This window comes from Nerophis lumbriciformis, linkage group LG10, assembly GCF_033978685.3.
Source record: "Nerophis lumbriciformis linkage group LG10, RoL_Nlum_v2.1, whole genome shotgun sequence".
NCBI classification, from domain to species: domain Eukaryota; kingdom Metazoa; phylum Chordata; class Actinopteri; order Syngnathiformes; family Syngnathidae; genus Nerophis; species Nerophis lumbriciformis.
In genome coordinates, this window is record NC_084557.2 from 53,990,692 (window position 1) to 54,017,527 (window position 26,836).

General features: G+C 39.5%; 1 protein-coding gene across 2 annotated transcripts in view; it reads left to right on the forward strand.

The window, feature by feature from the left end:
• pparab (peroxisome proliferator-activated receptor alpha b) overlaps nucleotides 1-26,836 on the forward strand; it is a 122,685-nt gene that overhangs the window by 54,433 nt on the left and 41,416 nt on the right. For both annotated transcript variants that reach the window (XM_061969429.2, XM_061969430.2), the window contains exons 2-4: nucleotides 5,563-5,816; nucleotides 11,176-11,342; nucleotides 19,486-19,624. In XM_061969429.2, coding sequence (XP_061825413.2) covers nucleotides 5,615-5,816; nucleotides 11,176-11,342; nucleotides 19,486-19,624 — 508 coding nt within the window. In that variant the 5' untranslated portion in view covers nucleotides 5,563-5,614. The remainder of the gene's footprint in view (nucleotides 1-5,562; nucleotides 5,817-11,175; nucleotides 11,343-19,485; nucleotides 19,625-26,836) is intronic.

Sequence of the window (26,836 nt, forward strand, 5' to 3'; positions counted from 1 at the left end):
TGGGGCCCTCTCGGGGGAAGGGGCCTCGGTCCCGGACCCCGGCGAGGCGTCCCTTCTCCGCTCCGTAAAAGTGTCCATCTCTTTTTTTTTTTTCTTCTTCTGTTGTGGCATATGCTGCAGGTGCCTGCTCGTTTTTCGTATGTGGGTAACAACATTTAACTATGTATATATATTTACCAATTGGTTTAACTGCCACCCGCCTGAATCTATTTAAAATCTAATTTTTTTTTATTTCAACCGCCCGACCCGACCCGACCCACGGATAAAATCAAATTTTTTTTAATTTCATCCGCCCGATCCGCGGATAATCCGCGGACTCCGCGGTTGTGCCCGCAAACCGCGCATCTCTAATATATATATATATATATATATATATATATATATATATGCATGTGTGGGAAAAAAAATCACAAGACTACTTCATCTCTACAGGCCTGTTTCATGAGGGGGTTCCCTCAATCATCAGGAGATTTATATATATATATATATATATATATATATATATATATATATATATATATATATATATATATATATATATATATATATATATATATATATATATATATATATCAGGAGATTTCCTGATGATTGAGGGAACCCCTCATGAAACAGGCCTGTAGAGATGAAGTAGTCTTGTGATTTTTTCCCACACATACATATATATATATATATATATATATATATGTATATATATGGGCACCCCTGTTGTACGGTAAATACGCTACTTTTTTAAAGAGATGTAACAAACATTTGCTGGACTGGAGAATATATTGAAAGTTCAATTGTAACTAGAGGTGTAACGGTACACAAAAATTTCGGTAACTCGGTTTAGAAGTCACGGTCCAGTTCATTTTCGGTACAGTAAGAAAACAACAAAATATAAATTTTTGGGTTATTTATTTACCAAATTTGCCAAATCTTCCACCAAAAATATTTTTCTTAGTGTAATATTTGATGTGAAGTAATGGGAACCTTGGATAGGTCAATAATTCACAATAACATTGATTTTGATTCAATATTATGTTTTGAGCAATGACAGTTTGAAAGAAAAAAAAAAACAGCTTTGTTTTATTAGTCAACATTGCAACTTTTTCTAAATGACATTTCACCTTTAAGCTTTTTTTTAATTTCACTTTTGTTATGTTTTTGTTTATATTAATAGTATTTTTAGAATGTGCCGTGGGCCTTTAAAACATTAGCTGTGGGCCGCAAATGGCCTCCGGGGCACACTTTTGACAACCCTGCTATAGATAATAAAACATTTAAATGTGATAAATCTATGGATAAAAAGCAGAGCCTGGCGACGCATGCACGTTTATCATAACTCTCTCTCTCTCTCTGTCTCTGCCCCTCCCTCACCAATGCTGCTGTTTGTTTTGTTTTTAACCCCTTCTTAACCCTGAACGTACATTGAAAATTAGGGATGTCCGATAATGGCTTTTTGCCGATATCTGATATTCCAATATTGTCCAACTCTTTAATTACCGATACCGATATCAACCGATACCGATATCAACCAATACCGATATATACAGTCGTGGAATTAACACATTATTTTGCCTAATTTGAACAACCAGGTATGGTGACGATAAGGTCCTTTTTTTTTAAATTAATAAAATAAAATAAGATAAATAAATTAAAAACATTTTCTTGAATAAAAAAGAAAGAAAAACAAATTAAAAACAGTTACATACCTGCCAACTACTCCGTTTTTCCCGTAATTAGTACGGTTTTCATCAACCTATTCCGGGTTACGGTTGCAGTGATAAAAAATACGGTTTTTCATTAATTAAATTTTTTTTTTTTTTAAGTTTTATTCACGAAATCGCGTAACAACAATCACAATCGACACTGCTTCCCGTAACTTCCTATCGAGCCATTCCGAATGCCATGCGCGAGGCTATTTATAGCACCGCTGCCAAGCACGAGGCACCAGTTGCCATTGTTTCCAAACGAGTGAACGATCATGGAATCAGCCGGAGAAAAATCGCAAACGAGTCTTAAACCGAAAAGAAAACTGCAGTCATTCCGTGAAGAATATTCAAAAGCCTATCCGGGAATAATTATCCGTTCCAAAAAGGGTGAAAACTACGCGAATTGCACCTTGTGCAGACAAGATTTTTCGATCGGACACGGAGGAATTAGCCATGTAAAAGACCACGTTGGGACAAAAAAACACAAGTCTAATGCCGTTGCTAAATTTGGATTTTAGCCACAAAAAGGTAATGACACCAATGTTATCTATTGGAATTGTTTAGTACTGTTATACTGTTAAAAGTGTTTATACTATTTATGCTTTCAAGTCCAAGTTGAAGAAATCTTGTTAAATGTTGACAGCATAACTACCAAAATACAGAAGTATGTCCTTAATATTTTTGCAGTGCTATTTCTGTTGAAAAGTTCAAATGATTACATTAGAGATGTGATGTGCCACTTTTCAAGTGTCTGATGGCTTCAATTAATTTTCATTCATTTTTCATATTTTGAATTCTTTTGAAAGGCTTACAAAAAAACTACATTTGAATTGTAATTCCATGCTATTGACAGGACTATTAATTTTAATGAAGTTAGCTTACCATGTTTACAGTATGATAATTGTGATAGAAATGTGAATTTTAGGCACAGAATATTTTTTACAATTGAACAAGGCAGTAGATTATACAAGCTTGGACAGAAAGTTAATAATGACACCCATTTTTTTTTTTAATGGAATTGTTTAGTACTGTTTTACCATTTGTTTACTGTAAAAAGTGTTTATACTTTCAATGAACAAATTGAAGTCTTGTGAAAGGTTGACAGGATAACTGGCATTAACTGTCAAAAATAATTTCAAACTATTGAAGTTAGCTTACAGAATAAACATGTCAATCAACCCATATGATTTTTGCTGTAATATTTTTGTTTTGAAAAGTCACTGTGACTGATAGAAAAGTGATGGTTTTAGCAACATTTTAACCTGTCTGAATGCAATCAATCATTTTGCGTCGGGGGGGGGGGGGCGAACCCTGAACCCCCCACCAGGACTTTGTCCTGGACCTACCGGGGCCTGCGGCCCCTGGACCCTGGCTACTAGGTTTTTCTGATTTCAAAAGTTGGCAGGTATGCAGTTACATAGAAACTAATAATTGATGAAAATGAGTCAAATGAAGTGTTAAAGGTTAGTACTATTAGTGGAGCAGCAGCACGCACAATCATGTGTGCTTACGGACTGTATCCCTTGCAGACTGTATTGATATATATTGATATATAATGTAGGAACCACAATATTAATAACAGAAAGAAACAACCCTTTTTTGTGAATGAGGGGAGGGAGGTTTTTTGGGTTGGTGCACTAATTGTAAGTGTATCTTGTGTTCTTTATGTTGATTTAATAAAAAAACAAAACAAAAAACAAAAAAAAACTTGATACCGATAATAAAAAAAACGATACCAATACTTTCCGATATTACATTATAAAGCATTTATTGGCATATTATCGGACATCTCCATTGAAAATACACGCAACCCTAACTCAAAATGCCGGACATTTGAGGCATTTAAGAAACTCCGCCCTGACAGCTCCGCAAAAGAGGACATGTCCGGTGAAAAGAGGACGTATGGTCAGTCTATCCTAGCCCGTTAGCTGCTAGCATGCCGTGTGTTGTGCCTCGGTGTGCATTGTTTACACAACGTGCGTTACGCTACTTAATATGTCCGTGTGGAAACTCGTTCGGTACACCTCCGAACCGAACCGAAGCCCCCGTACCGAAACGGTTCGATACAAATACACGTACAGTTACACCCCTAATTGTACCGTATCAAAGTTGTAAGTATTTAAGGTGTTCAAGTGGCGATTGTGTAAAGAAACATACCGTAAGAGGAAGTCATGAGTTGTTTGCTTGTGTAGACCACACTAGGGATGTCCCGATCCGATATTTGGATCGGATCGGCTGCCGATATTTGCCAAAAATTGCGTATCGGCAAGGCATGGGAAAATGCCGATCCAGACCCAGTTTTGAAAAAAACTGCGGTCCGTGTTTTCCAACGCACACCTATTTAAATAATACATTCCACTTTTCTGCTGCTCCGTAATTTCCGTTCCGCATTTTCCAGCACACCTTCAACACATCCACAATTCCCACGCCGTTGCTTTTAGCTGCTGGCATTACACGACAGGCTCTTCTCACTCTTTCCTGTGTCTCCCTCTCACAGACAGCGAGCGCACCTTCTTACACACGTCACATACTGTCACGACATACGTCACATACTGTCACGTCATACATCACATACGTATACGTCCTCTCCCAGCAGAGAGCGAGGTAGAGGCATGGCTAACGTTAGCTGTGATGCTAGCGCAGCCGCTAAGGTGCGCGCCTGCTCAAGCGTCCTCTGCGCACGGCAAATCTATGCCACGCACAAAATCAAATAAAAAAAATAAGCGCATAACAATTTTCGACACACGGACACGACAGAGACAACAGTTTTCGTCATCATTGTTCAAATATTGTGACGTCTGTCGAGACGCTTATCTCCATTCGGTGCCACACGTCCAGACTCCACACAATCAAAATGGCAAAAATGTCCACATCAACACCGTATGAAAAAATTAGTGATTTTTTTAGTTGTGATTTCCTTCTCTGCATGAAAGTTTAAAAGTAGCATATATTAATGCAGTATGAAGAAGAATGTTTTAATGTAGACATGCAAGCCTTGAAAGAACATTTCGAAAATCAAGACTACATTTCCTGCAAATGGGTGCATTTCTACCCTATATTTTAACTTTAGATTTATTCTCATATCAAACTCTTTTGGCTGTCTTTTTGACACTTACATCCACACCCTGGATTATAAATAATGTAAATAATTCAATGTGATTATCTTGTGTGATGACTGTATTATGATGATAGTATATATCTGATAGTATATATCTGTATCATGAATCAATTTAAGTGGACCCCGTCTTAAACAAGTGTAAAAACTTATTGGGGTGTTACCATTTAGTGGTCAATTGTACGGAATATGTACTTCACTGTGCAACCTACTAATAAAAGTCTCAATCAATCAATCAAAACACATAGAATCATCATACTGCTGTGATTATATGCATCAAGTGTTCATTCAAGGCTAAGGCAAAATATCCAGATATATATTGTGTATCGCAATATGGCCTTAAAATATGGCAATATTAAAAAAAGGCCATATCGCCCAGCCCTAGTTCAATGATGCCATTTCTGTTTGTCATGTATAATTTTGTCTATTTTGTGTTTATCCTTGAATAAACAGGTCAGTTTCTTGTTACCAACCATTGTGTATTATTCAAACTCCCCTAATTCAGCTGGCTAGTTGTTATCAAGAGTACTAAAACCCTTTTCAACATGATTCTGACAACTAAGTAGGCTAAATAACTTTAAACTTTAATACATGCTCGGATAGGCCAGTATCGGTCAGTATCGGTATCGGATCGGAAGTGCAAAAACCTGGATCGGGACATCCCTAGACCACACACCTGATGACTGTGGGAGTTCATTGAGTAGAAGAGTTAGTCTTCTGTGTGTTCACCATCCTTCTTTCTTCCTCCAGTCTGATGAGTGAGTGAGTGAGCCGGCAGCAGGCCGCCGCCGCCGCCGCCGCTATGGTGGACATGGAGAGCCACTACCGCCCCCCCTCACCCCTGGAGGACTCCATGCTGGGCAGCCCGCTGTGCGCCGCCAACGACGACTTCTTGGAGGAGCTGCACGACATCTCTCAGTCCATGGACAGCAGCATCCTCAGCTCCTACGACGCTCCCGGGTACCAGTCGTCCAGCACCGGCTCCGAGGGTTCCACGGCCTTTGGTGAGGAACACCTTTTGTGAGGGATCTTTGCTTGATTATGCAACTATGAGGTCATAGGTCAGTGATTTGAGACCCAGCAGAAGGCCAGTCTCCATTCTAAAAGTCATGTGGGATGTCGTTGTGGCTTGTGCAGCCCTTTGAGACTCTCGTGATTTGGGGCTATTTAAGTTGAGGGCTTTCCAGCAGGGAATTATGGTATATATTTAGTATAGGATTTGATCAATCAATCAATGTTTACTTATATAGCCCTAAATCACCAGTGTCTCAAAGGGCTGCACAAGCCACAACGACATCCTCGGCTCAGATTCCACATCAGGGCAAGGAAAAACTCAACCCAATGGGATGACAATGAGAAACCTTGGAGGGGACCGCAGATGTGTACCGTATTTTCCGCACTATTAGCCACACCTAAAAACCACAAATTTACTCAAAAGCTGACAGTGCGGCTTATAACCCGGTGCGCTTTATATATGGATTAATATTAAGATTCATTTTCATAAACGGTAAACAGCCGCCATCTTTTTTGCCCGTAGAAGAGGAAGTGCTTCTTCTTCTACGGCAAGCAACCGCCAAGGTAAGCACCCGCCCCCATAGAACAGAAAGCGCTTCTTCTTCTACTGTAAGCAACCACCCGCCCCCGTAGAAGAAGAAGAAGCGCGCGGATATTACGTTTCATTTCCTTTGTGTGTTTACATCTGTAAAGACCACAAAATGGCTCCTACTAAGCGACAGGTTTCCGGTTCATGAAAAGACGCAATCTCTCCATCCGCACACGGACTACTATTTCACAGAAACTGCCTAAAGACTTTCAAGAAAAGCTGGCTACTTTCCGTGCATATTGTAAAAACAAGATAGCTGAAAAAAAGATCCGGCCAGAGAACATTATCAACATGGACGAGGTTCCACTGACTTTTGATATTCCTGTGAACCGCACTGTGGATACAACGGGAGCACGTACGGTGAATATTCGCACCACAGGGAATGAGAAGTCATCCTTCACTGTGGTTCTAGCTTGCCATGCTAATGGCCAGAAACTTCCACCCATGGTGATATTCAAAAGGAAGACCTTGCCAAAAGAGACCTTTCCAGCCGGCGTCATCATAAAAGCTAACTCGAAGGGATGGATGGATGAAGAAAAGATGAGCGAGTGGTTAAGGTAAGTTTACGCGAAGAGGCCGGGTGGCTTTTTTCACGCAGCTCCGTCCATGTTGATATACGACTCCATGCGCGCCCACATCACGCTGGTTTTTAATATATTATTAAAGTTTGACTGACCTATCTGACTGTTTTTTTGACATTCCTTTAGCGCAGTTAGATGCGGCTTATAACACGGGGCGGCTTATAGGTGGACAAAGTTTTGAAATATGCCCTTCATTGAAGGCGCGGCTTATAACCCAGGGCGGCTTATGGTGCGGAAAATACGGTACTTCATGTTTAGTGACATGCTAATTCTTATTTTTACACTTTTTTTGTCCAAATTCCATTGTATGTTATACTCTTCTGACACCACCAGATGGCAGTGTAAGTGTCCACATAAGTGGCCATAAGACCCCAATTCAGTAGTGTACACCATTTTGGAAATAAGAGCTAAAAGGTGCTGTCCACGCATGTGGCCACTCAGCCTTTAGAGGTCTTAAGATGAATCTTTTACAACAAGTTACTGAGTTCATTCCCAAAATCAAATATTGAGGAAGTAAATTGTGTACAAATGTTGGCATCGAGTCTAATAAACGGCGCAACGCTGCCATTTTCCCCCCAGTGGGGAAAAAAAAAAGAACATGCAGAGAACTTTACCACAACTGATATGATGAGGACGTTGTTACCCTCACTACATGGCATCTGTAAAGCTGATGTTTGTTATATGTAGTATACTAGAGCAAAAGCCGCTAAATATCGATAATTATGGATTGAAAAAAGACGAACCAGATTTGTTTACATGGTAAAAAAAAAACCCAACCCTGAACAGGACAAGAATGAGTTGATTTTCAAAGCCTTTTCTCTCACTGAGACTTGGTATCGCCAACAAGGAATCCCCCTCGCCACATTCTTGGGCCAGTCCAAAGCTCCTCTCTGGAAACGTCTCTGAGCTTCTGTGTGGTTCCTGAATAGAGGAAGCCACAGACAGTTCGGCGGAAATTTATGCGAGCGCCGCCAAATTCTGCAAGGTTGAAGACAGTGCAGGAGGACAACGTTTGAGGGGACAATGGAGCATGGGAGGGAGGCAGGAAGTGGGAGCTTTTAGACTTTCTCCTGATCCTTGGCCTGGCATCCTTCCACTAGACTTCATTAGTCCCGTTGGTTTGGACTTTTTTCCCCCCCCTGGCAGTTCCTTTTACATCAGGGAAATGTAAACTGGTGACATGGAGAATAAACCTGGATGCAAGGCACACTTGTGACAAGTAGAATGCAAAACTTACATTTCCAATCCTGAATGTGAAGCAACACACACGAGTCCTTTACACGTAATTTCAGGTTCAAACACCGAGGACATCTATTAGCAAAGGAAATCAAACAGAAACAGGATTCAATTTAGCTCATGAGGAGAGCGCCTGTGTGCCTGCACCCTCGTACAGCGCCACCACACCGCTCTTTTATTTAGGCCTTTTCTGATTACATATCATTACATTACATTATGCAGTTGCTTCTAAGGGGAGGTGGTCATAAACAGCTGTTGCACTGGGTCATAAACAGTTCAAAGAAAAGGTGCCTGGAGCGGTGTCAGGTCCTGCTCCCTCTCCGCTTTGTAGATCTCGGGTCAGGACAAGGTCTTCCTGTGGCTGTCAATAGATCAAATAAACCGACACCTCCATGTCGCATCCCATCACACACAGTGGAGTTTTGCAAAAGACAGCTTTTGTCTTCTCGCAGGGCGAGCTGAAATCATGGGAACACAAAGTTGTGTGGTAACTTATATACAATTATTCTGACAGGTAAGACAAGAACTTGGACGTGCTGCACTTTAAAGTAGTCAGTGTACCGCTTGTACTACAACAAGTGACACTTCAGGAAAAAGGAAGGTAGGAAGTTTGGGAAGGTAGAACAAAATTAGGGAAGTTTAGAAAGTTCAGAAAGAAAGGAAGGTGGTTCAGTTTCAGCAAGGAAGGAAGGACATTTAGGAAGTAATGTAAGTTTAAAACGTTTCAAAAAGGAAGGAAGGGAGGTTAGAAAGTTTCAGGAAGGAAGTTTTAGGCAGGAAGGAACAAAGTTCACTAAGGAAGGAAGTTCAGGAATTAATGTAGCATTAAGGAAGGACGTTTGGGAAGTTTATAGGATGAACGGAAGGAAGCTCTGGAAGAAATTAACTTCTAAAGGAAGTTCATAAAAGAAGGAAGGTTAGTTAAAAAGTTTCAGAGAGGAAGGAAGGAAGGAAGGAAGGTTGGTTAGCAAGTTTCAGGAAGGGAGGAAGTTTTAAGGAAGGAAAGACGTTTCAGGAGGGAAGGAAGTTAGAAAGTTTCAGGAAGGAATGAACTTCAAAAAGGAAGTTTAGGAAGGAAGTCTATGAAAGGAAGTTGAGGAAGTTTCAGGAAAGAATGAAGGAAAGAAAAAAGGAAGTGTGGGAAGGAAGGCAAACAGTTCATTAACTAAGTTCAGGAAGGAACTTCTGGAGGTTTTAAGAAGAAAGGTCCTGTAGGTAAGCAGGAAGTTTATAAACAAAGTTCTAAAAGGAAGGAACAAAGGAAGTTCACGAAGGATGTCCAGAAAGAAAGAAGAACGTAAGGAAGTTTCAGGAAGAAAGATAGGAGGACCAACAGGAAGTTTTAAGATGGAAGGAAATTCAGGAAGGAATGAAGGAAATTGAGAAAGTTAGTTGAGGAAGGAAAGATGTCTCAGGAAGGAAGGCAGTTGAAGAAGGAAAGGTAGGTAAGTAGGAAGGCAGTTGAAGAAGGAAAGGTAGGTAGGAAGGAAGGCAGTTGAAGAAGGAAAGGTAGGTAGGTAGGTAGGAAGGAAGGCAGTTGGTGAAGGAAAGGTAAGTAGGTAGGAAGGCAGTTGAAGAAGGAAAGGTAGGTCGGAAGGAAGGCAGTTGAAGAAGGAAAGGTAGTTAGGAAGGAAGGCGGTTGAAGAAGGAATTGTAGGAAGGAAGGAAGGCAGTTGAAGAAGGAAAGGTAGGCATGAACGAAGGCGGTTGAAGAAGGAATTGTAGGGGGAAGGAAGGCAGTTGAAGAAGGAAAGGTAGGTAGGAAGGAAGGCAGTTGAAGAAGGAAGGGGATGTAGGTCATGTATTTGAATTTTTAAGATGGAAGGAAATTCAGAAAGGAAGGAAGTTCAGGAATGAAGGAAATTGAGAAAGTTAGTTGAGGAAGGAAAGATGTCTCAGGAAGGAAGGCAGTTGAAGAAGGAAATGTAGGTAAGTATGAAGGCAGTTGAAGAAATAAATGTAGGTAGGAAGGAAGGCAGTTGAAGAAGGAAAGGTGGGTAGGTAGGAAGGCAGTTGAAGAAGGAAAGGTAGGTAGGAAGGAAGGCAGTTGAAGAAGGAAAGGTAGGTAGGAAGGAAGGCAGTTGAAGAAGGAAAGGTAGGTAGGAAGGAAGGCAGTTGAAGATGAAAGGTAGGTAGGTAGGAAGGAAGGCAGTTGATGAAGGAAAGGTAAGTAGGTAGGAAGGCAGTTGAAGAAGGAAAGGTTAGTAGGTAGGAAGGAAGGCAGTTGAAGATGAAAGGTAGGTAGGTAGGAAGGAAGGCATTTGATGAAGGAAAGGTAAGTAGGTAGGAAGGCAGTTGAAGAAGGAAAGGTAGGTAGGTAGGAAGGAAGGCAGTTGATGAAGGAAAGGTAAGTAGGTAGGAAGGCAGTTGAAGAAGGAAAGTTAGGTAGGTAGGAAGGAAGGCAGTTGAAGAAGGAAAGGTAAGTAGGAAGGAAGGCAGTTGAAGAAGGAATTGTAGGAAGGAAGGCAGTTGAAGAAGGAAAGGTAGGTAGTAAGGAAGGCGGTTGAAGAAGGAAAGGTAGGTAGGAAGGAAGGCAGTTGAAGAAGGAAAGGTAGGTAGGAAGGAAGGCAGTTGAAGAAGGAAAGGTAGGTAGGAAGGAAGGCAGTTGAAGAAGGAAGGTGATGTAGGTCATGTACTGTATTTGAATGGGCGAGTGCCTCCAAACTTGTACTTGGTAGAATATATTCTATAATAACTATAGAATATATTATATAATAATTATAGAATATATTCTATAATAATTATAGTGTATTAAATAATAATTATAGAATATATGATATAATAATTATAGAATATATTCTATAATAATTATAGAATATATTCTATAATAATTATAGAATATATGATATAATAATGATAGAATATATGATATAATAAAGATGTAATATATTGTACAATATATTGATGAAAGAAGCTGTAATGACATGTTTCTTGCTCTGCCAGACACTCTGACCCCCGCCTCCAGCCCCTCATCTGTCATCTACGGTGTGGTGACGGGCCAGGATGACATCTCGTCTTCTTCTTCCTCCTTGCTCAGCCTGGAGTGTCGGGTGTGTGCTGACCGGGCCTCGGGCTACCACTACGGCGTCCACGCCTGCGAGGGCTGCAAGGTGACAAGATCCTGTCAACTTTTCTCATCTCATACAAGTGACACCCACATCGAGTGACACCCACACCTCACCAGGCTTCATCTCAGCGAGCTTTCAGAGGAGGAGGCAAAAGTGTGATGATAGCCATAGAACTGGGCTTTCCAACTCAATTGTTCAGGGCGCCACATTTTCAGAAAGCTAAAAATCCTTAAGGCAAAACCAGTCAACTAAATTGTTTCCAGAAAGCTAAGAACCGGACTATTATTCTCACCTTGTATATTCCAGAGTCCTCTACAACACTGTTTTCCAACAAGGCACAATTTTTTCATTAAAAAATCCGGAGAAAACGTAAAAAAATAAAAACTCCACCAGGCCGTCGTGCCTTATTTTGAGTTTTTTTGATTGATTGATTGAAACTTGTATTAGTAGATTGCACAGTACAGTACATATTCACTACAATTGACCACTAAATGGTAACACCCCAATACGTTTTTACACTTGTTTAAGTCGGGGTCCACGTTAACCAATTCATGGTACGAGTCGAGTTTGTTTGTGTTTTCCTGTGTGTAGTGCTTTAGTTCTTGTCTTGCGCTCTTATTTTGGTGGCCTTTCCTGTAGCAGTTTCATGTCTTCCTTTGAGCGCTATTGCCTGACCTGCTTTGTGTTATAGCCAGAGGTGGGTAGTAACGCGCTACATTTACTCCGTTACATCTACTTGAGTAACTTTTGGGATAAATTGTACTTCTAAGAGTAGTTTTAATGCAACATACTTTTACTTTTACTTGAGTATATTTATAGAGAAGGAACGCTACTTTTACTCCGCTACTTTTATCTACATTCAGCTCGCTACTCGCTACTAATTTTTATCCATCTGTTAATGCACGCTTTGTTTGTTTTGGTCTGTCAGACAGACCTTCAAAGTGCTTGCCTTACTGGTGACGTTTCACTTCGTTCCACCAATCAGATGCAGTCACTGGTGACGTTGGACCAATCAAACAGAGCCAGGTGGTCACATGACCTGACTTAAACAAGTTGAAAAACGTATTCGGGTGTTACCATTTAGTGGTCAATCGTACGGAATATGTACTGTACTGTGCAATCTACTAATACAAGTTCCAATTAATCAATCACAAGTGTGAAGGAAAAAAGACAATTTTTTTATGTTAACCGTACATCCCGTCAAAAGCCTAAAGACTGACTGCACAGTTCCTGTCTTCACAATAAAAGTGCCGCTCCATCGCGCCTGCGCTTTCAAAATAAATGTCTCCGAAAGCCAGTGCAAACAAGCTAGCAAGCTACGGAGTTTGCCGCCAATGTATTTCTTGTAAAGTGTATAAAAACGAATATGGAAGCTGGACAAATAAGATGCCAAAAACCAACCACTTTCATGTGGTATTAGACAGAAAGGAGGAACTTTTTTCCTCCTCCATTTGAAAACGTGGACGTTATCATCACTACTGTCTGATTACAATCAATGCAAGTCATCACAATCAGGTAATACACCAACTTATATTCTTGTCTTCATGAAAGAAAGGAATATATATGTGTTAAACATGCATGTATATTCATTAAAACACCTTTAACATGTAAACAAAAACGGCAAAATAAATAAATATAAATTATATACTGTATATATCAATGTATGTATACATATATATATATATATATATATATATATATATATATATATATATATATATATATATATATATCACCTATGAACCCACGCCAGGAAACCAGCCAAAAAAGAACAGAAAACGAAACGACATCATCTGGTACAACACCCCATACAGCAAAAACGTCTCAACTAACATTGGACACAAATTCCTCAATCTGATTGACAAACACTTTCCCAAAGACAACACCCTAAGAAAAGTATTCAACAAGAACAACATTAAATTGAGCTACAGCTGCATGAACAATATACGACAAATCATCTCAAACCACAACAAAACAATTGCAAATGAGCCGTCGGCCCCCGGACAGAGCGACTCCAAAACCAATAAAGGCTGTAACTGTCGAAAGAAACCTGATTGCCCTCTCAACGGGGGGTGCTTACAAACATCAGTTGTCTACCAATCTAAGGTAATACGCAAGGACATTAACACATCCGACACATATGTAGGATTAACCGAGGGAGAATTCAAAACCAGATGGAACAATCACAAGGCTTCTTTCAGGAACAAAAACCTGCGAAATACCACAGAACTCAGCAAACACATTTGGGACCTCAAAGACAATAATGTTGATTATTCAATAACATGGCAAATTCTTGCATCCAGCACACCTTACAATAGTGATAATAAAAGATGCAACCTATGCTTGAAAGAGAAACTGTTTATTATTTACCGTCCAGACCTGTCATCCCTCAACAAGCGCAGCGAAATTGAAACAACATGCCGCCATAGACGGAAACACCTCCTAGGTAACACATGAGCCAATCACCACGCCCCTACGCCAGCCTGTACCCACCCACTCTGTGCCCTATATAAACCATGGTATGCGAATGCTCCCATTAAAATCTCCTGATGATTGAGGGTACCCCCCCTCATGAAACAGGCCTGTAGAGATGAAATAGTCTTGTGATTTTTTTCCCACACATACATATATATATATATATATATATATATATATATATATATATATATATATATATATATATATATATATATATATATATGATATGAGTGTGTATGTTACTCATCAGTTACTCAGTACTTGAGTAGTTTTTTCACAACATACTTTTTACTTTTACTCAAGTAAATATTTGGGTGACTACTCCTTACTTTTACTTGAGTAATAAATCTCTAAAGTAACAGTACTCTTACTTGAGTACAATTTCTGGCTACTCTACCCACCTCTGCTTATAGCAAACAAGGCTATTTCAGTTGTTGCTACCCTTCTTTGTGTGGACATTGTTGATTGTCATGTCATGTTCGGATGTACTTTATGGACGCTGTAAGTTTTTGCTGTCGTCCAGCATTCTGTTTCTGTTTACTAGTTGCACTGTGTGATGCGAGCGGGCTAGCTGCTACATGCTAACTAGTTGCACTGTGTGATGCTACTGCATTGGATACAATTGCTATGGTATGAAAAGGGGTAGGATTAAATAAGCTCTGCTTCTTCCTACTCCTTTTCGGACGTGCTGTAATGAAACAAGTGGAATTGTGAATCGTATGCATGTTCCACATGAACTGGAACTGAACTGATTTTTTTTAAATTGTGGGTTAATTGACTTATTGAATATGGGCCCAGGTCTACCAGTCTAGTTTGAACTATGAGTTGACTCTTTGAGTGTAACCAAACGTGTGCATCAGATGTTATTTCCTCACAAATGCCGAACTTGCATAAAAAAATCATCATCTCTGTAATCACGCACGCAGTAAAAAAGAAAAAACTGTCACGGGAGTATAGTTTGTGGGGTTCATGTTCATGGCAGTATGGCAACGTTGTGCTTGTCTGCAGTAAAATGAGTTCATGGACGCGCCTGCCTTTTGTCAACTGGAACACTCCCAAAACGTGCAGAAGTGATGCTTCACATTTACACCAGCAAGCAGCATTTTTGGCAACTAACCCCCCCGACATTATGGATGTGTGTGTAGTGTACGACGTACAGTAAGACTGTCAACTCAGAGTTACTCAACCTGCCTGCACGTGTTTTTCTGTTGCTTAATAATGACATCACTTCATAATGACATCGCTTCATAATGACATCGCTCTCTGGCAGCAGGTTTCTGCTAATTAGGCTGGGTTTAGTCAGGAATAATTAGGGGAAACCTTTCATGTGGACAATTATAAATGTATTATATTAGTCTATATTGAGAATACATTACAAGTCAATGAGTCTGTTGAAAAGCTTCTCATAGCAATTTATGCGACATTTAATTCGTTTTTAGCAATTGATATTTATCCATTTAAAGAGCAAAGAACCATATTTGGCACTGAACGCAAAATGAGTCCCACTTGTCACGCTAAATTAGCCAATCAGCGAATAAAAAAAAGTCATTGGAATAATGTATCTGTGAAATAAAGTTAAATCATACTAAAAAATAAAATAGGATTTACAACACAATGCAGAATAAAATACCGCAGAATAAAATCAAATAAAAAATGAGTTAACTGGGAATAGCATTTTTAAACAGTAATTAAAACATGCTTTTACTATGATTTAGAAGTCATTTAAAAATAATGTAAAGTAATGTAAAAAGTCATGTTTTTAATTTAAATAGAATAGAAAGTACTTTATTGAAATTGGGGGAAATTCAGCACCATAATTTGCTCACAATAGACAATAAACACTTAGGTATTCTTTACATGTGAATAATATAAATACAGTCTATTATACAGCATTATTCACATGTGAATAACATAAATACAGTCTATTATACAGCATTATTTACATGTGAATAATATAAATACAGTCCATTATACAGCATTATTCACATGTGAATAATATAAATACAGTCTATTATACAGCATTATTTACATGTGAATAATATAAATACAGTCCATTATACAGCATTATTCACATGTGAATAATATAAATACGGTCTATTATACAGCATTATTCACATGTGAATAATATAAATACAGTCTATTATACAGCATTATTCGCACGTGAATAATATAAATACAGTCTGTTATACAGCATTATTCACATGTGAATAATATAAATACAGTCTATTATACAGCATTATTCACATGTGAATAATATAAATACAGTCTATTATACGGCATTATTCACATGTGAATAATATAAATACAGTCTATTATACAGCATTATTCACATGTGAATAATATAAATACAGTCTACTATACAGCATTATTCACATGTGAATAATATAAATACAGTCTATTATACAGCATTATTCACATGTGAATAATATAAATACAGTCTATTATACAGCATTATTCGCATGTGAATACAGTCTATTATACAGCATTATTCACATGTGAATAATATAAATACAGTCTATTACACAACATTATTCACATGTGAATAATATAAATACAGTCTATTATACAGCATTATTCACATGTGAATAATATAAATACAGTCTATTCTACAGCATTATTCACATGTGAATAATATAAATAGTCTATTATACGGCATTATTCACATGTGAATAATTTAAATACAGTCTATTATACAGCATTATTCACATGTGAATAATATAGTCTATTATACAGCATTATTCACATGTGAATAATATAAATACAGTCTATTATACAGCATTATTCACATGTGAATAATATAAATACAGTCTATTATACAGCATTATTCACATGTGAATAATATAAATACAATCTATTATACAGCATTATTCACATGTGAATAATATAAATACAGTATATTATACAGCATTATTCACATGTGAATAATATAAATACTGCCTATTATACAGCATTGCTCACATGTGAATAATATAAATACAGTCTATTATACAGCATTATTCACATGTGAATAATATAAATACAGTCTACTATACAGCATTATTCACATGTGAATAATATAAAGACAGTCTATTATACAGCATTATTCACATGTGAATAATATAAATACAGTCTATTATACAGCATTATTCACATGTGAATAATATAAATACAGTCTACTATACAGCATTATTCACATGTGAATAATATAAATAGTCTATTACACAGCATTATTCACATGTGAATAATATAAATACAGTCTATTATACAGCATTATTCACATGTGAATAATATAAATAGTCTATTATACGGCATTATTCACATGTGAATAATTTAAATACAGTCTATTATACAGCATTATTCACATGTGAATAATATAGTCTATTATACAGCATTATTCACATGTGAATAATATAAATACTGTCTATTATAGCATTATTCACATGTGAATAATATAAATACAGTCTACTATACAGCATTATTCACATGTGAATAATATAAATACAGTCTATTATACAGCATTATTCGCATGTGAATAATATACTGTAAATTCAGTCTATTATACAGCATTATTCACATGTGAATAGTATAAATAGTCTATTACACAGCATTATTCACATGTGAATAATATAAATACAGTCTATTATACAGCATTATTCACATGTGAATAATATAAATAGTCTATTATACGGCATTATTCACATGTGAATAATTTAAATACAGTCTATTATACAGCATTATTCACATGTGAATAATATAAATACAGTCTATTATACAGCATTATTCACATGTGAATAATATGAATACAGTCTATTATACAGCATTATTCACATATGATAAATATAAATAAAGTCTATTATACAGTATTATTCGCATGTGAATAATATAAATACAGTCTATTATACAGCATTATTCACATGTGAATAATATTAATACAGTCTATTATACAGCATTATTCACATGTGAATAATATAAATAGTCTATTATACGGCATTATTCACATGTGAATAGTATAAATAGAGTCTATTACACAGCATTATTCACACGTGAATAATATAAATACAGTCTATTATACAGCATTATTCACATGTGAATAATATAAATACAGTCTATTATAAAGCATTATTCACATGTGAATAATATAAATACAGTCTATTATACAGCATTATTCGCATGTGAATAATATAAATACAGTCTATTATACAGCAATATTCACATGTGAATCATATAAATAGTCTAGTATATGGCATTATTCACATGTGAATAATTTAAATACAGTCTATTATACAGCATTATTCACATGTGAATAATATAAATACAGTCTATTATACAGCATTATTCACATGTAAATAATATAAATACAGTCTATTACACAGCATTATTCACATGTGAATAATATAAATAGTCTATTATACGGCATTATTCACATGTGAATAGTATAAATAGAGTCTGTTACACAGCATTATTCACACGTGAATAATATAAATACAGTCTATTATACAGCATTATTCACATGTGAATAGTATAAATAGAGTCTATTACACAGCATTATTCACATGTGAATAATATAAATACAGTCTATTATACAGCATTATTCACATGTGAATAATATAAATAGTCTATTATACGGCATTATTCACATGTGAATAATTTAAATACAGTCTATTATACAGCATTATTCACATGTGAATAGTATAAATAGAGTCTATTACACAGCATTATTCACATGTGAATAATATAAATACAGTCTTATTATACAGCATTATTCACATGTGAATAATATAAATAGTCTATTATATGGCATTATTCACATGTGAATAGTATAAATAGAGTCTGTTACACAGCATTATTCACACGTGAATAATATAAATACAGTCTATTATACAGCATTATTCACATGTGAATAATATTAATACAGTCTTTTAAAGAGTTTATGACTGCAATTCCAAGTGCAATTTGCAATTGATGTGACAATAACACGTATTATTAAATGTGTTATATAAAATGTATTTATTGTATAATTTAGTAGAAATATGTAGAGAAAACATGTTGAACCCCTCAGGGGGCCAAAGGCTGACTTATTTGGTTCTGTCAGTAACTTGGTGCTGTATTTTGGCCATAGTTAAGTTAAGTTCAAGTTAAAGTTACATTTTTCCCAAGAGGGTTTTTTTTTCTCTCACAGGAGTACGATTCAGCCATACCCCAAAACCAAACAGGACTAATAATGTATTTATCTTTCAAATGTCATACAAAACATTTTGGATACTTTCTTTTTTATTTTTTTTACTTTTTTTGCCTAAATTTCATAACTGCAGCCCTACACAAAAATACCAACCATGTAATGTATTTTTATATTTTAATGCTTTGAAGGCCTTTTTGATTAAGTTGTGTAATTTTGGGCAATTATTATATATTTGTATAACAAGTTAGTTAGTTACTAATTTAAAGCTGTGATATTGATCTGATCAAAAGGCTGAAATTAATACAAATTTGAAAAAAAACCCAAAAAAAAAACCATCTGTTTGATATTTTTGAGACATTTGAACAAAAAAAAAAGTAGAAAAAAAAAGATGCCAAATGTTTTAAGAACTTAAAAAATGTGGGACTCTTATTTCCTGTTTGGCTTTGAAGATAATTCAAATTGAAGTTCCCAGATGGTTAAAAGCCGTAATATAACCATGTCCTGATTTTGTGTCCAGTGTTCTTAACCGTGATGTCATTTTTTTTCCAGGGTTTTTTCCGGAGGACAATCCGTCTCAAGCTGGACTACGACAAGTGTGAGCGCCGCTGCAAGATCCAGAAGAAGAACCGCAACAAGTGCCAATTCTGCCGTTTCCAGAAGTGCCTGTCAGTGGGCATGTCCCACAACGGTGAGTCGAAATACGCTCCCTTACTCGTGTGTAAAGACACACACACACACACACACACACACACACACACACACACACACACACACACACACACACACACACACACACACACACACCACTTAAAACAGCACCAGGACTATACACAATCAGTGCCAAGAGTGGCTAATTAGCAGGCACAAGCTTAGACGACATGCTGAAACATGTCTATGCTGTCTTCTTTTACTTTCATTTACACTCTTCTTATGCAGTTCTGAATGAGACAATAAAAGTGTCAGGTTTAAGCACCCAACTATCTATTGAACAGAACAAGAAGCAAGGCATCAGGCAGAGACCGAGTTCAATTTTGCCCATGAGGAGAACGCATGGAGCTGCACACTCGGTTGCAGTCTCACCCTACGCTCTGAGGCACAGCCCACACGCTCCTCTATTTATTCAGGAGTTCCCTAGTTACATCGCTGAGGCTGCTTCTAAAGGCAGGGGTCATTATCAGTACGCACAGAACGGAAATGTGCTGGGGGCCTTGTGATTTCGCCCTGTCTCTGCTTTGTCTGCCTAATCTTCGTTGAGGTCCCGGTTCGTCCTTGGCTGTTAGCAGGCTGAAAGACAGAAAACATCTGCGGCGAGGCAACTCCTAACTTGCAGCGGAAGATAACAAGTTGTGTGCCTTTGCGCCAAAAGACAAAGTACAGCTTGAGCGCAATAGATAATAACTAGAGCAACGTTCTTTAAGCATAAGAGTTGTGTGATCACTTATATATAATTATTCTAGCAAAAATGTATCAAATATATATTTGCATAATACAAACTGCACAAAAGCATTACATTTTTGCAGGGGTCCCCTGCCAAAAAATAGTTTCACACCGCCGGAGCGCGCTCGCTTCTTAAAGCTGTACTGTCTGGGCTTATGGTGTCGGAAAAATGAAAGAGTTGGCCATTTCTATAGTATTAATGAGATGAACTATTTTTTGTTCATGCACACAATAAATAGTCATAAAGTGTTTGGATGTATTCATTAAATCAACATATTTTTGCCTGCCGAAAAGGGATTGACAGTCATTTTTTTGATATTGACACATCTCATCTGCGCAAAAATGACTAGATTATTATCAATCAATCAATCAATCAATGTTTATTTATATAGCCCTAAATCACAAGTGTCTCAAAGGGCTGCACAAGCCACAACGACATCCTCGGTACAAAGCCCACATAAGGGCAAGGAAAAACTCACCCCAGTGGGACGTCGATGTGAATGACTATGAGAAACCTTGGAGAGGACCGCATATGTCCAGTCCATAGTGGATCTAACATAATAGTAAGAGTCCAGTCCATAGTGGATCTAACATAATAGTAAGAGTCCAGTCCATAGTGGGGCCAGCAGGACACCATCCCGAGCGGAGACGGGTCAGCAGCGCAGAGATGTTCCCAGCCGATGCACAGGCGAGCGGTCCACCCCGGGTCCCGACTATGGACAGCCAGCACTTCATCCATGGCCACCGGACCTGTGCCCACCCCTCCTCCACAAGGGATAGAGGGGAGCAGAGGAGAGAAGAAAAGAAACGGCAGATCAACTGGTCTAACAGGGGGGCTATTTAAAGGCTAGAGTATACAAATGAGTTTTAAGACGGGACTTAAATGCTTCTACTGAGGCAGCATCTCTAACTGTTACTGCTAGAACATTCCATAGTACTGGAGCCCCAATAGAAAACGCTCTATAGCCCGCAGACTTTTTTTGGGCTCTAGGAATCACTAATAAGCCGGAGTTCTTTGAACGCAGATTTCTTGCCGGGACATATGGTACAATGCAATCGACAAGATAGGACGGAGCTAGACCGTGTAGTATTTTATACGTAAGTAGTAAAACCTTAAAGTCACATCTTAAGTGCACAGGAAGCCAGTGCAGGTGAGCCAGTATAGTTATATATATATGTATATATGTATATATATATGTATATAAAGGTATATACAGTATAGGCGTAATATGATCAAACTTTCTTGTTCTTGTCAAAAGTCTAGCAGCCGCATTTTGTACCAACTGTAATTTTTTAATGCTAGACATAGGGAGACCCGAAAATAATACGTTACAGTAGTCGAGACGAGACGTAACGAACGCATGAATAATGATCTCAGCGTCGCTAGTGGATAAAATAGAACGAATTTTAGCGATATTACGGAGATGAAAGAAGGCCGTTTTAGTAACACTCTTAATGTGTGACTCAAAGGAGAGAGTTGGGTGGAAGATAATACCCAGATTCTTTACTGATTCGCCTTGTGTAATTGTTTGGTTGTCAAATGTTAAGGTGGTATTATTAAATAAATGTCGGTGTTTAGCAGGACTGATAATCAGCATTTCCGTTTTCTTGGCGTTGAGTTGCAAGAAGTTAGCGGACATCCATTGTTTAATTTCATTAAGACACGCCTCCAGCTGACTACAATCCGGCGTGTTGGTCAGCTTTAGGGGCATGTAGAGTTGGCTGTCATCAGCATAACAATGAAAGCTAACACCGTATTTGCGTATGATGTCGCCTAGCGGCAGCATGTAAATACTAAAGAGTGCAGGGCCAAGAACCGAACCCTGAGGAACTCCGCACGTTACCTTAACATAGTCCGAGGTCACATTATTATGGGAGACGCATTGCATCCTGTCAGTAAGATAAGAGTTAAACCACGACAAAGCTAAGTCTGACATACCAATACGTGTTTTGATACGCTCTAATAAAATATTATGATCGACGGTATCGAAAGCAGCGCTAAGATCAAGAAGCAGCAACATAGATGACGCATCAGAATCCATCGTTAGCAGTAGATCATTAGTCATTTTTGCGAGGGCTGTCTCCGTAGAGTGATTTGCCCTGAAACCGGATTGAAAAGGTTCACAGAGATTGTTAGACACTAAGTGTTCATTTAGCTGCTGTGCGACAATTTTTTCGAGGATTTTCGAAATAAAGGGAAGGTGGGTAGTTTACCATGAGGTCAGGATCAAATTGATAACAGATTATTACCCTTAGGAGATGCACGGGTGAAATGTGTCAATATCAAAATATTACTTTGAATCACATTTTTGGCAACCACTCATTTGCTTTTTAAAATGTTCTTCAACATGTAAACTACATCATGAAGAGGGCCACATGCTCAAAAGCCAAAGGGCTCCGGGGCCGGATTTGGAAATATGAATGTTTTGTCAGAGACTGCCTGACAGGTTATGTTCCTTTGAGACTGTGTTTACTTCATTATTAAGGCAAACACATCAGCCCGAATGCAGCTGAGGTAGGCTCCAGCACCCACCGCGACCTCGAACGGGACAAGCGGTAGAAAATGGATGGATGGATGTATGTTTAGCCTAGCAATGCTGATGCTGTAGTGTTTCAATAAAGCTACATCTGTTTAGCACTCGGCTTCTAAAACCTAATCCTCATCCTCCTTGTGTTCGGGCTCAAAAATATAATGTTATGGATCATAATTTTTTCCCAAAGTAATCCTTGTCTCTCACAAAGTCTGCTTGATTAGCATTGTTGTTGATGGGGAAGGGATCTGTGTAACCGATCAGGCTTTCTCATTATCTCTCAAAATGGCTCGGGGAATGTCTGTGAGATTGATGCTATTTTGATAATTTCTCTTTATTCGCCAACTTTGGAAGTCTTTGCGTGTCATGAATCAGACCTGAATATACTGGTTTTTCCACTGCACTGGTGCTACAAACCTGCTTTTTTAGAGGTGGAGACATTCCGCATTCGAACGAGATGTTTTTAAAGGAGACATGCATGGAATGTAGTGTAATGGACCATTAGGTACACCTGCACACTCTGATGTGTTTACTGTCTTCTGTAGTCGCTGGGGTCTACAACTTCTGTAGTCGCTGGGGTCTACAACTTCTGTAGTCACTGGGGTCTACAACTTCTGTAGTTGCTGGGGTCTACAACTTCTGTAGTCGCTGGGGTCTACAACTTCTGTAGTCGCTGGGGTCTACAACTTCTGTAGTCGCTGGGGTCTACAACTTCTGTAGTCGCTGGGGTCTACAACTTCTGTAGTCGCTGGGGTCTACAACTTCTGTAGTCGCTGGGGTCTACAACTTCTGTAGTCTCTGGGGTCTACAACTTCTGTAGTCGCTGGGGTCTACAACTTCTGTAGTCTCTGGGGTCTACAACTTCTGTAGTTGCTGAGGTCTACAACTTCTGTAGTCGCTGGGGTCTACAACTTCTGTAGTCTCTGGGGTCTACAACTTCTGTAGTCACTGGGGTCTACAACTTCTGTAGTTGCTGGGGTCTACAACTTCTGTAGTCGCTGGGGTCTACAACTTCTGTAGTCGCTGGGGTCTACAACTTCTGTAGTCGCTGGGGTCTACAACTTCTGTAGTCGCTGGGGTCTACAACTTCTGTAGTCGCTGGGGTCTACAACTTCTGTAGTCGCTGGGGTCTACAACTTCTGTAGTCTCTGGGGTCTACAACTTCTGTAGTCGCTGGGGTCTACAACTTCTGTAGTCTCTGGGGTCTACAACTTCTGTAGTTGCTGAGGTCTACAACTTCTGTAGTCGCTGGGGTCTACAACTTCTGTAGTCTCTGGGGTCTACAACTTCTGTAGTCGCTGGGGTCTACAACTTCTGTAGTCTCTGGGGTCTACAACTTCTGTAGTTGCTGGGGTCTACAACTTCTGTAGTCTCTGGGGTCTACAACTTCTGTAGTCGCTGGGGACTACAACTTCTGTAGTCGCTGGGGTCTACAACTTCTGTAGTCTCTGGGGTCTACAACTTCTGTAGTCGCAGGGGTCTACAACTTCTGTAGTCGCTGGGGTCTACAACTTCTGTAGTCGCTGGGGTCTACAACTTCTGTAGTCTCTGGGGTCTACAACTACTGTAGTCGCTGGGGTCTACAACTTCTGTAGTCGCTGGGGTCTACAACTTCTGTAGTCGCTGGGGTCTACAACTTCTGTAGTCGCTGGGGTCTACAACTTCTGTAGTCGCTGGGGTCTACAACTTCTGTAGTCGCTGGGGTCTACAACTTCTGTAGTCGCTGGGGTCTACAACTTCTGTAGTCGCTGGGGTCTACAACTTCTGTAGTCGCTGGGGTCTACAACGTCTGTAGTCGCTGGGGTCTACAACTTCTGTAGTCGCTGGGGTCTACAACTTCTGTAGTCGCTGGGGTCTACAACTTCTGTAGTCGCTGGGGTCTACAACTTCTGTAGTCGCTGGGGTCTACAACTTCTGTAGTCGCTGGGGTCTACAACTTCTGTAGTCGCTGGGGTCTACAACTTCTGTAGTCGCTGGGGTCTACAACTTCTGTAGTCGCTGGGGTCTACAACTTCTGTAGTCTCTGGGGTCTACAACTTCTGTAGTTGCTGAGGTCTACAACTTCTGTAGTCGCTGGGGTCTACAACTTCTGTAGTCTCTGGGGTCTACAACTTCTGTAGTCACTGGGGTCTACAACTTCTGTAGTTGCTGGGGTCTACAACTTCTGTAGTCGCTGGGGTCTACAACTTCTGTAGTCGCTGGGGTCTACAACTTCTGTAGTCGCTGGGGTCTACAACTTCTGTAGTCGCTGGGGTCTACAACTTCTGTAGTCGCTGGGGTCTACAACTTCTGTAGTCGCTGGGGTCTACAACTTCTGTAGTCTCTGGGGTCTACAACTTCTGTAGTCGCTGGGGTCTACAACTTCTGTAGTCTCTGGGGTCTACAACTTCTGTAGTTGCTGAGGTCTACAACTTCTGTAGTCGCTGGGGTCTACAACTTCTGTAGTCTCTGGGGTCTACAACTTCTGTAGTCGCTGGGGTCTACAACTTCTGTAGTCTCTGGGGTCTACAACTTCTGTAGTTGCTGGGGTCTACAACTTCTGTAGTCTCTGGGGTCTACAACTTCTGTAGTCGCTGGGGACTACAACTTCTGTAGTCGCTGGGGTCTACAACTTCTGTAGTCTCTGGGGTCTACAACTTCTGTAGTCGCAGGGGTCTACAACTTCTGTAGTCGCTGGGGTCTACAACTTCTGTAGTCGCTGGGGTCTACAACTTCTGTAGTCTCTGGGGTCTACAACTACTGTAGTCGCTGGGGTCTACAACTTCTGTAGTCGCTGGGGTCTACAACTTCTGTAGTCGCTGGGGTCTACAACTTCTGTAGTCGCTGGGGTCTACAACTTCTGTAGTCGCTGGGGTCTACAACTTCTGTAGTCGCTGGGGTCTACAACTTCTGTAGTCGCTGGGGTCTACAACTTCTGTAGTCGCTGGGGTCTACAACTTCTGTAGTCGCTGGGGTCTACAACGTCTGTAGTCGCTGGGGTCTACAACTTCTGTAGTCGCTGGGGTCTACAACTTCTGTAGTCGCTGGGGTCTACAAGTTCTGTAGTCGCTGGGGTCTACAACTTCTGTAGTCGCTGGGGTCTACAAGTTCTGTAGTCGCTGGGGTCTACAACTTCTGTAGTCGCTGGGGTCTACAACTTCTGTAGTCGCTGGGGTCTACAACTTCTGTAGTCGCTGGGGTCTACAACTTCTGTAGTCGCTGGGGTCTACAACTTCTGTAGTCGCTGGGGTCTACAACTTCTGTAGTCGCTGGGGTCTACAACTTCTGTAGTCTCTGGGGTCTACAACTTCTGAAGTCTCTGGGGTCTACAACTTCTGTAGTCGCTGGGGTCTACAACTTCTGTAGTCTCTGGGGTCTACAACTTCTGTAGTCGCTGGGGTCTACAACTTCGGTAGTCGCTGGGGTCTACAACTTCTGTAGTCGCTGGGGTCTACAACTTCTGTAGTCTCTGGGGTCTACAACTTCTGTAGTCGCTGGGGTCTACAACTTCTGTAGTCTCTGGGGTCTACAACTTCTGTAGTCGCTGGGGTCTACAACTTCTGTAGTCGCTGGGGTCTACAACTTCTGTAGTCGCTGGGGTCAACAACTTCTGTAGTCGCTGGGGTCTACAACTTCTGTAGTCGCTGGGGTCTACAACTTCTGTAGTCGCTGGGGTCTACAACTTCTGTAGTCGCTGGGGTCTACAACTTCTGTAGTCGCTGGGGTCTACAACTTCTGTAGTCGCTGGGGTCTACAACTTCTGTAGTCGCTGGGGTCTACAACTTCTGTAGTCGCTGGGGTCTACAACTTCTGTAGTCGCTGGGGTCTACAACTTCTGTAGTCGCTGGGGTCATCATGTATATATTACATGTTATTATGAATGTTACTACATGACATATATACTTACATCATATATATATTACATGTTATTTGAATGTTACTACATGACATAT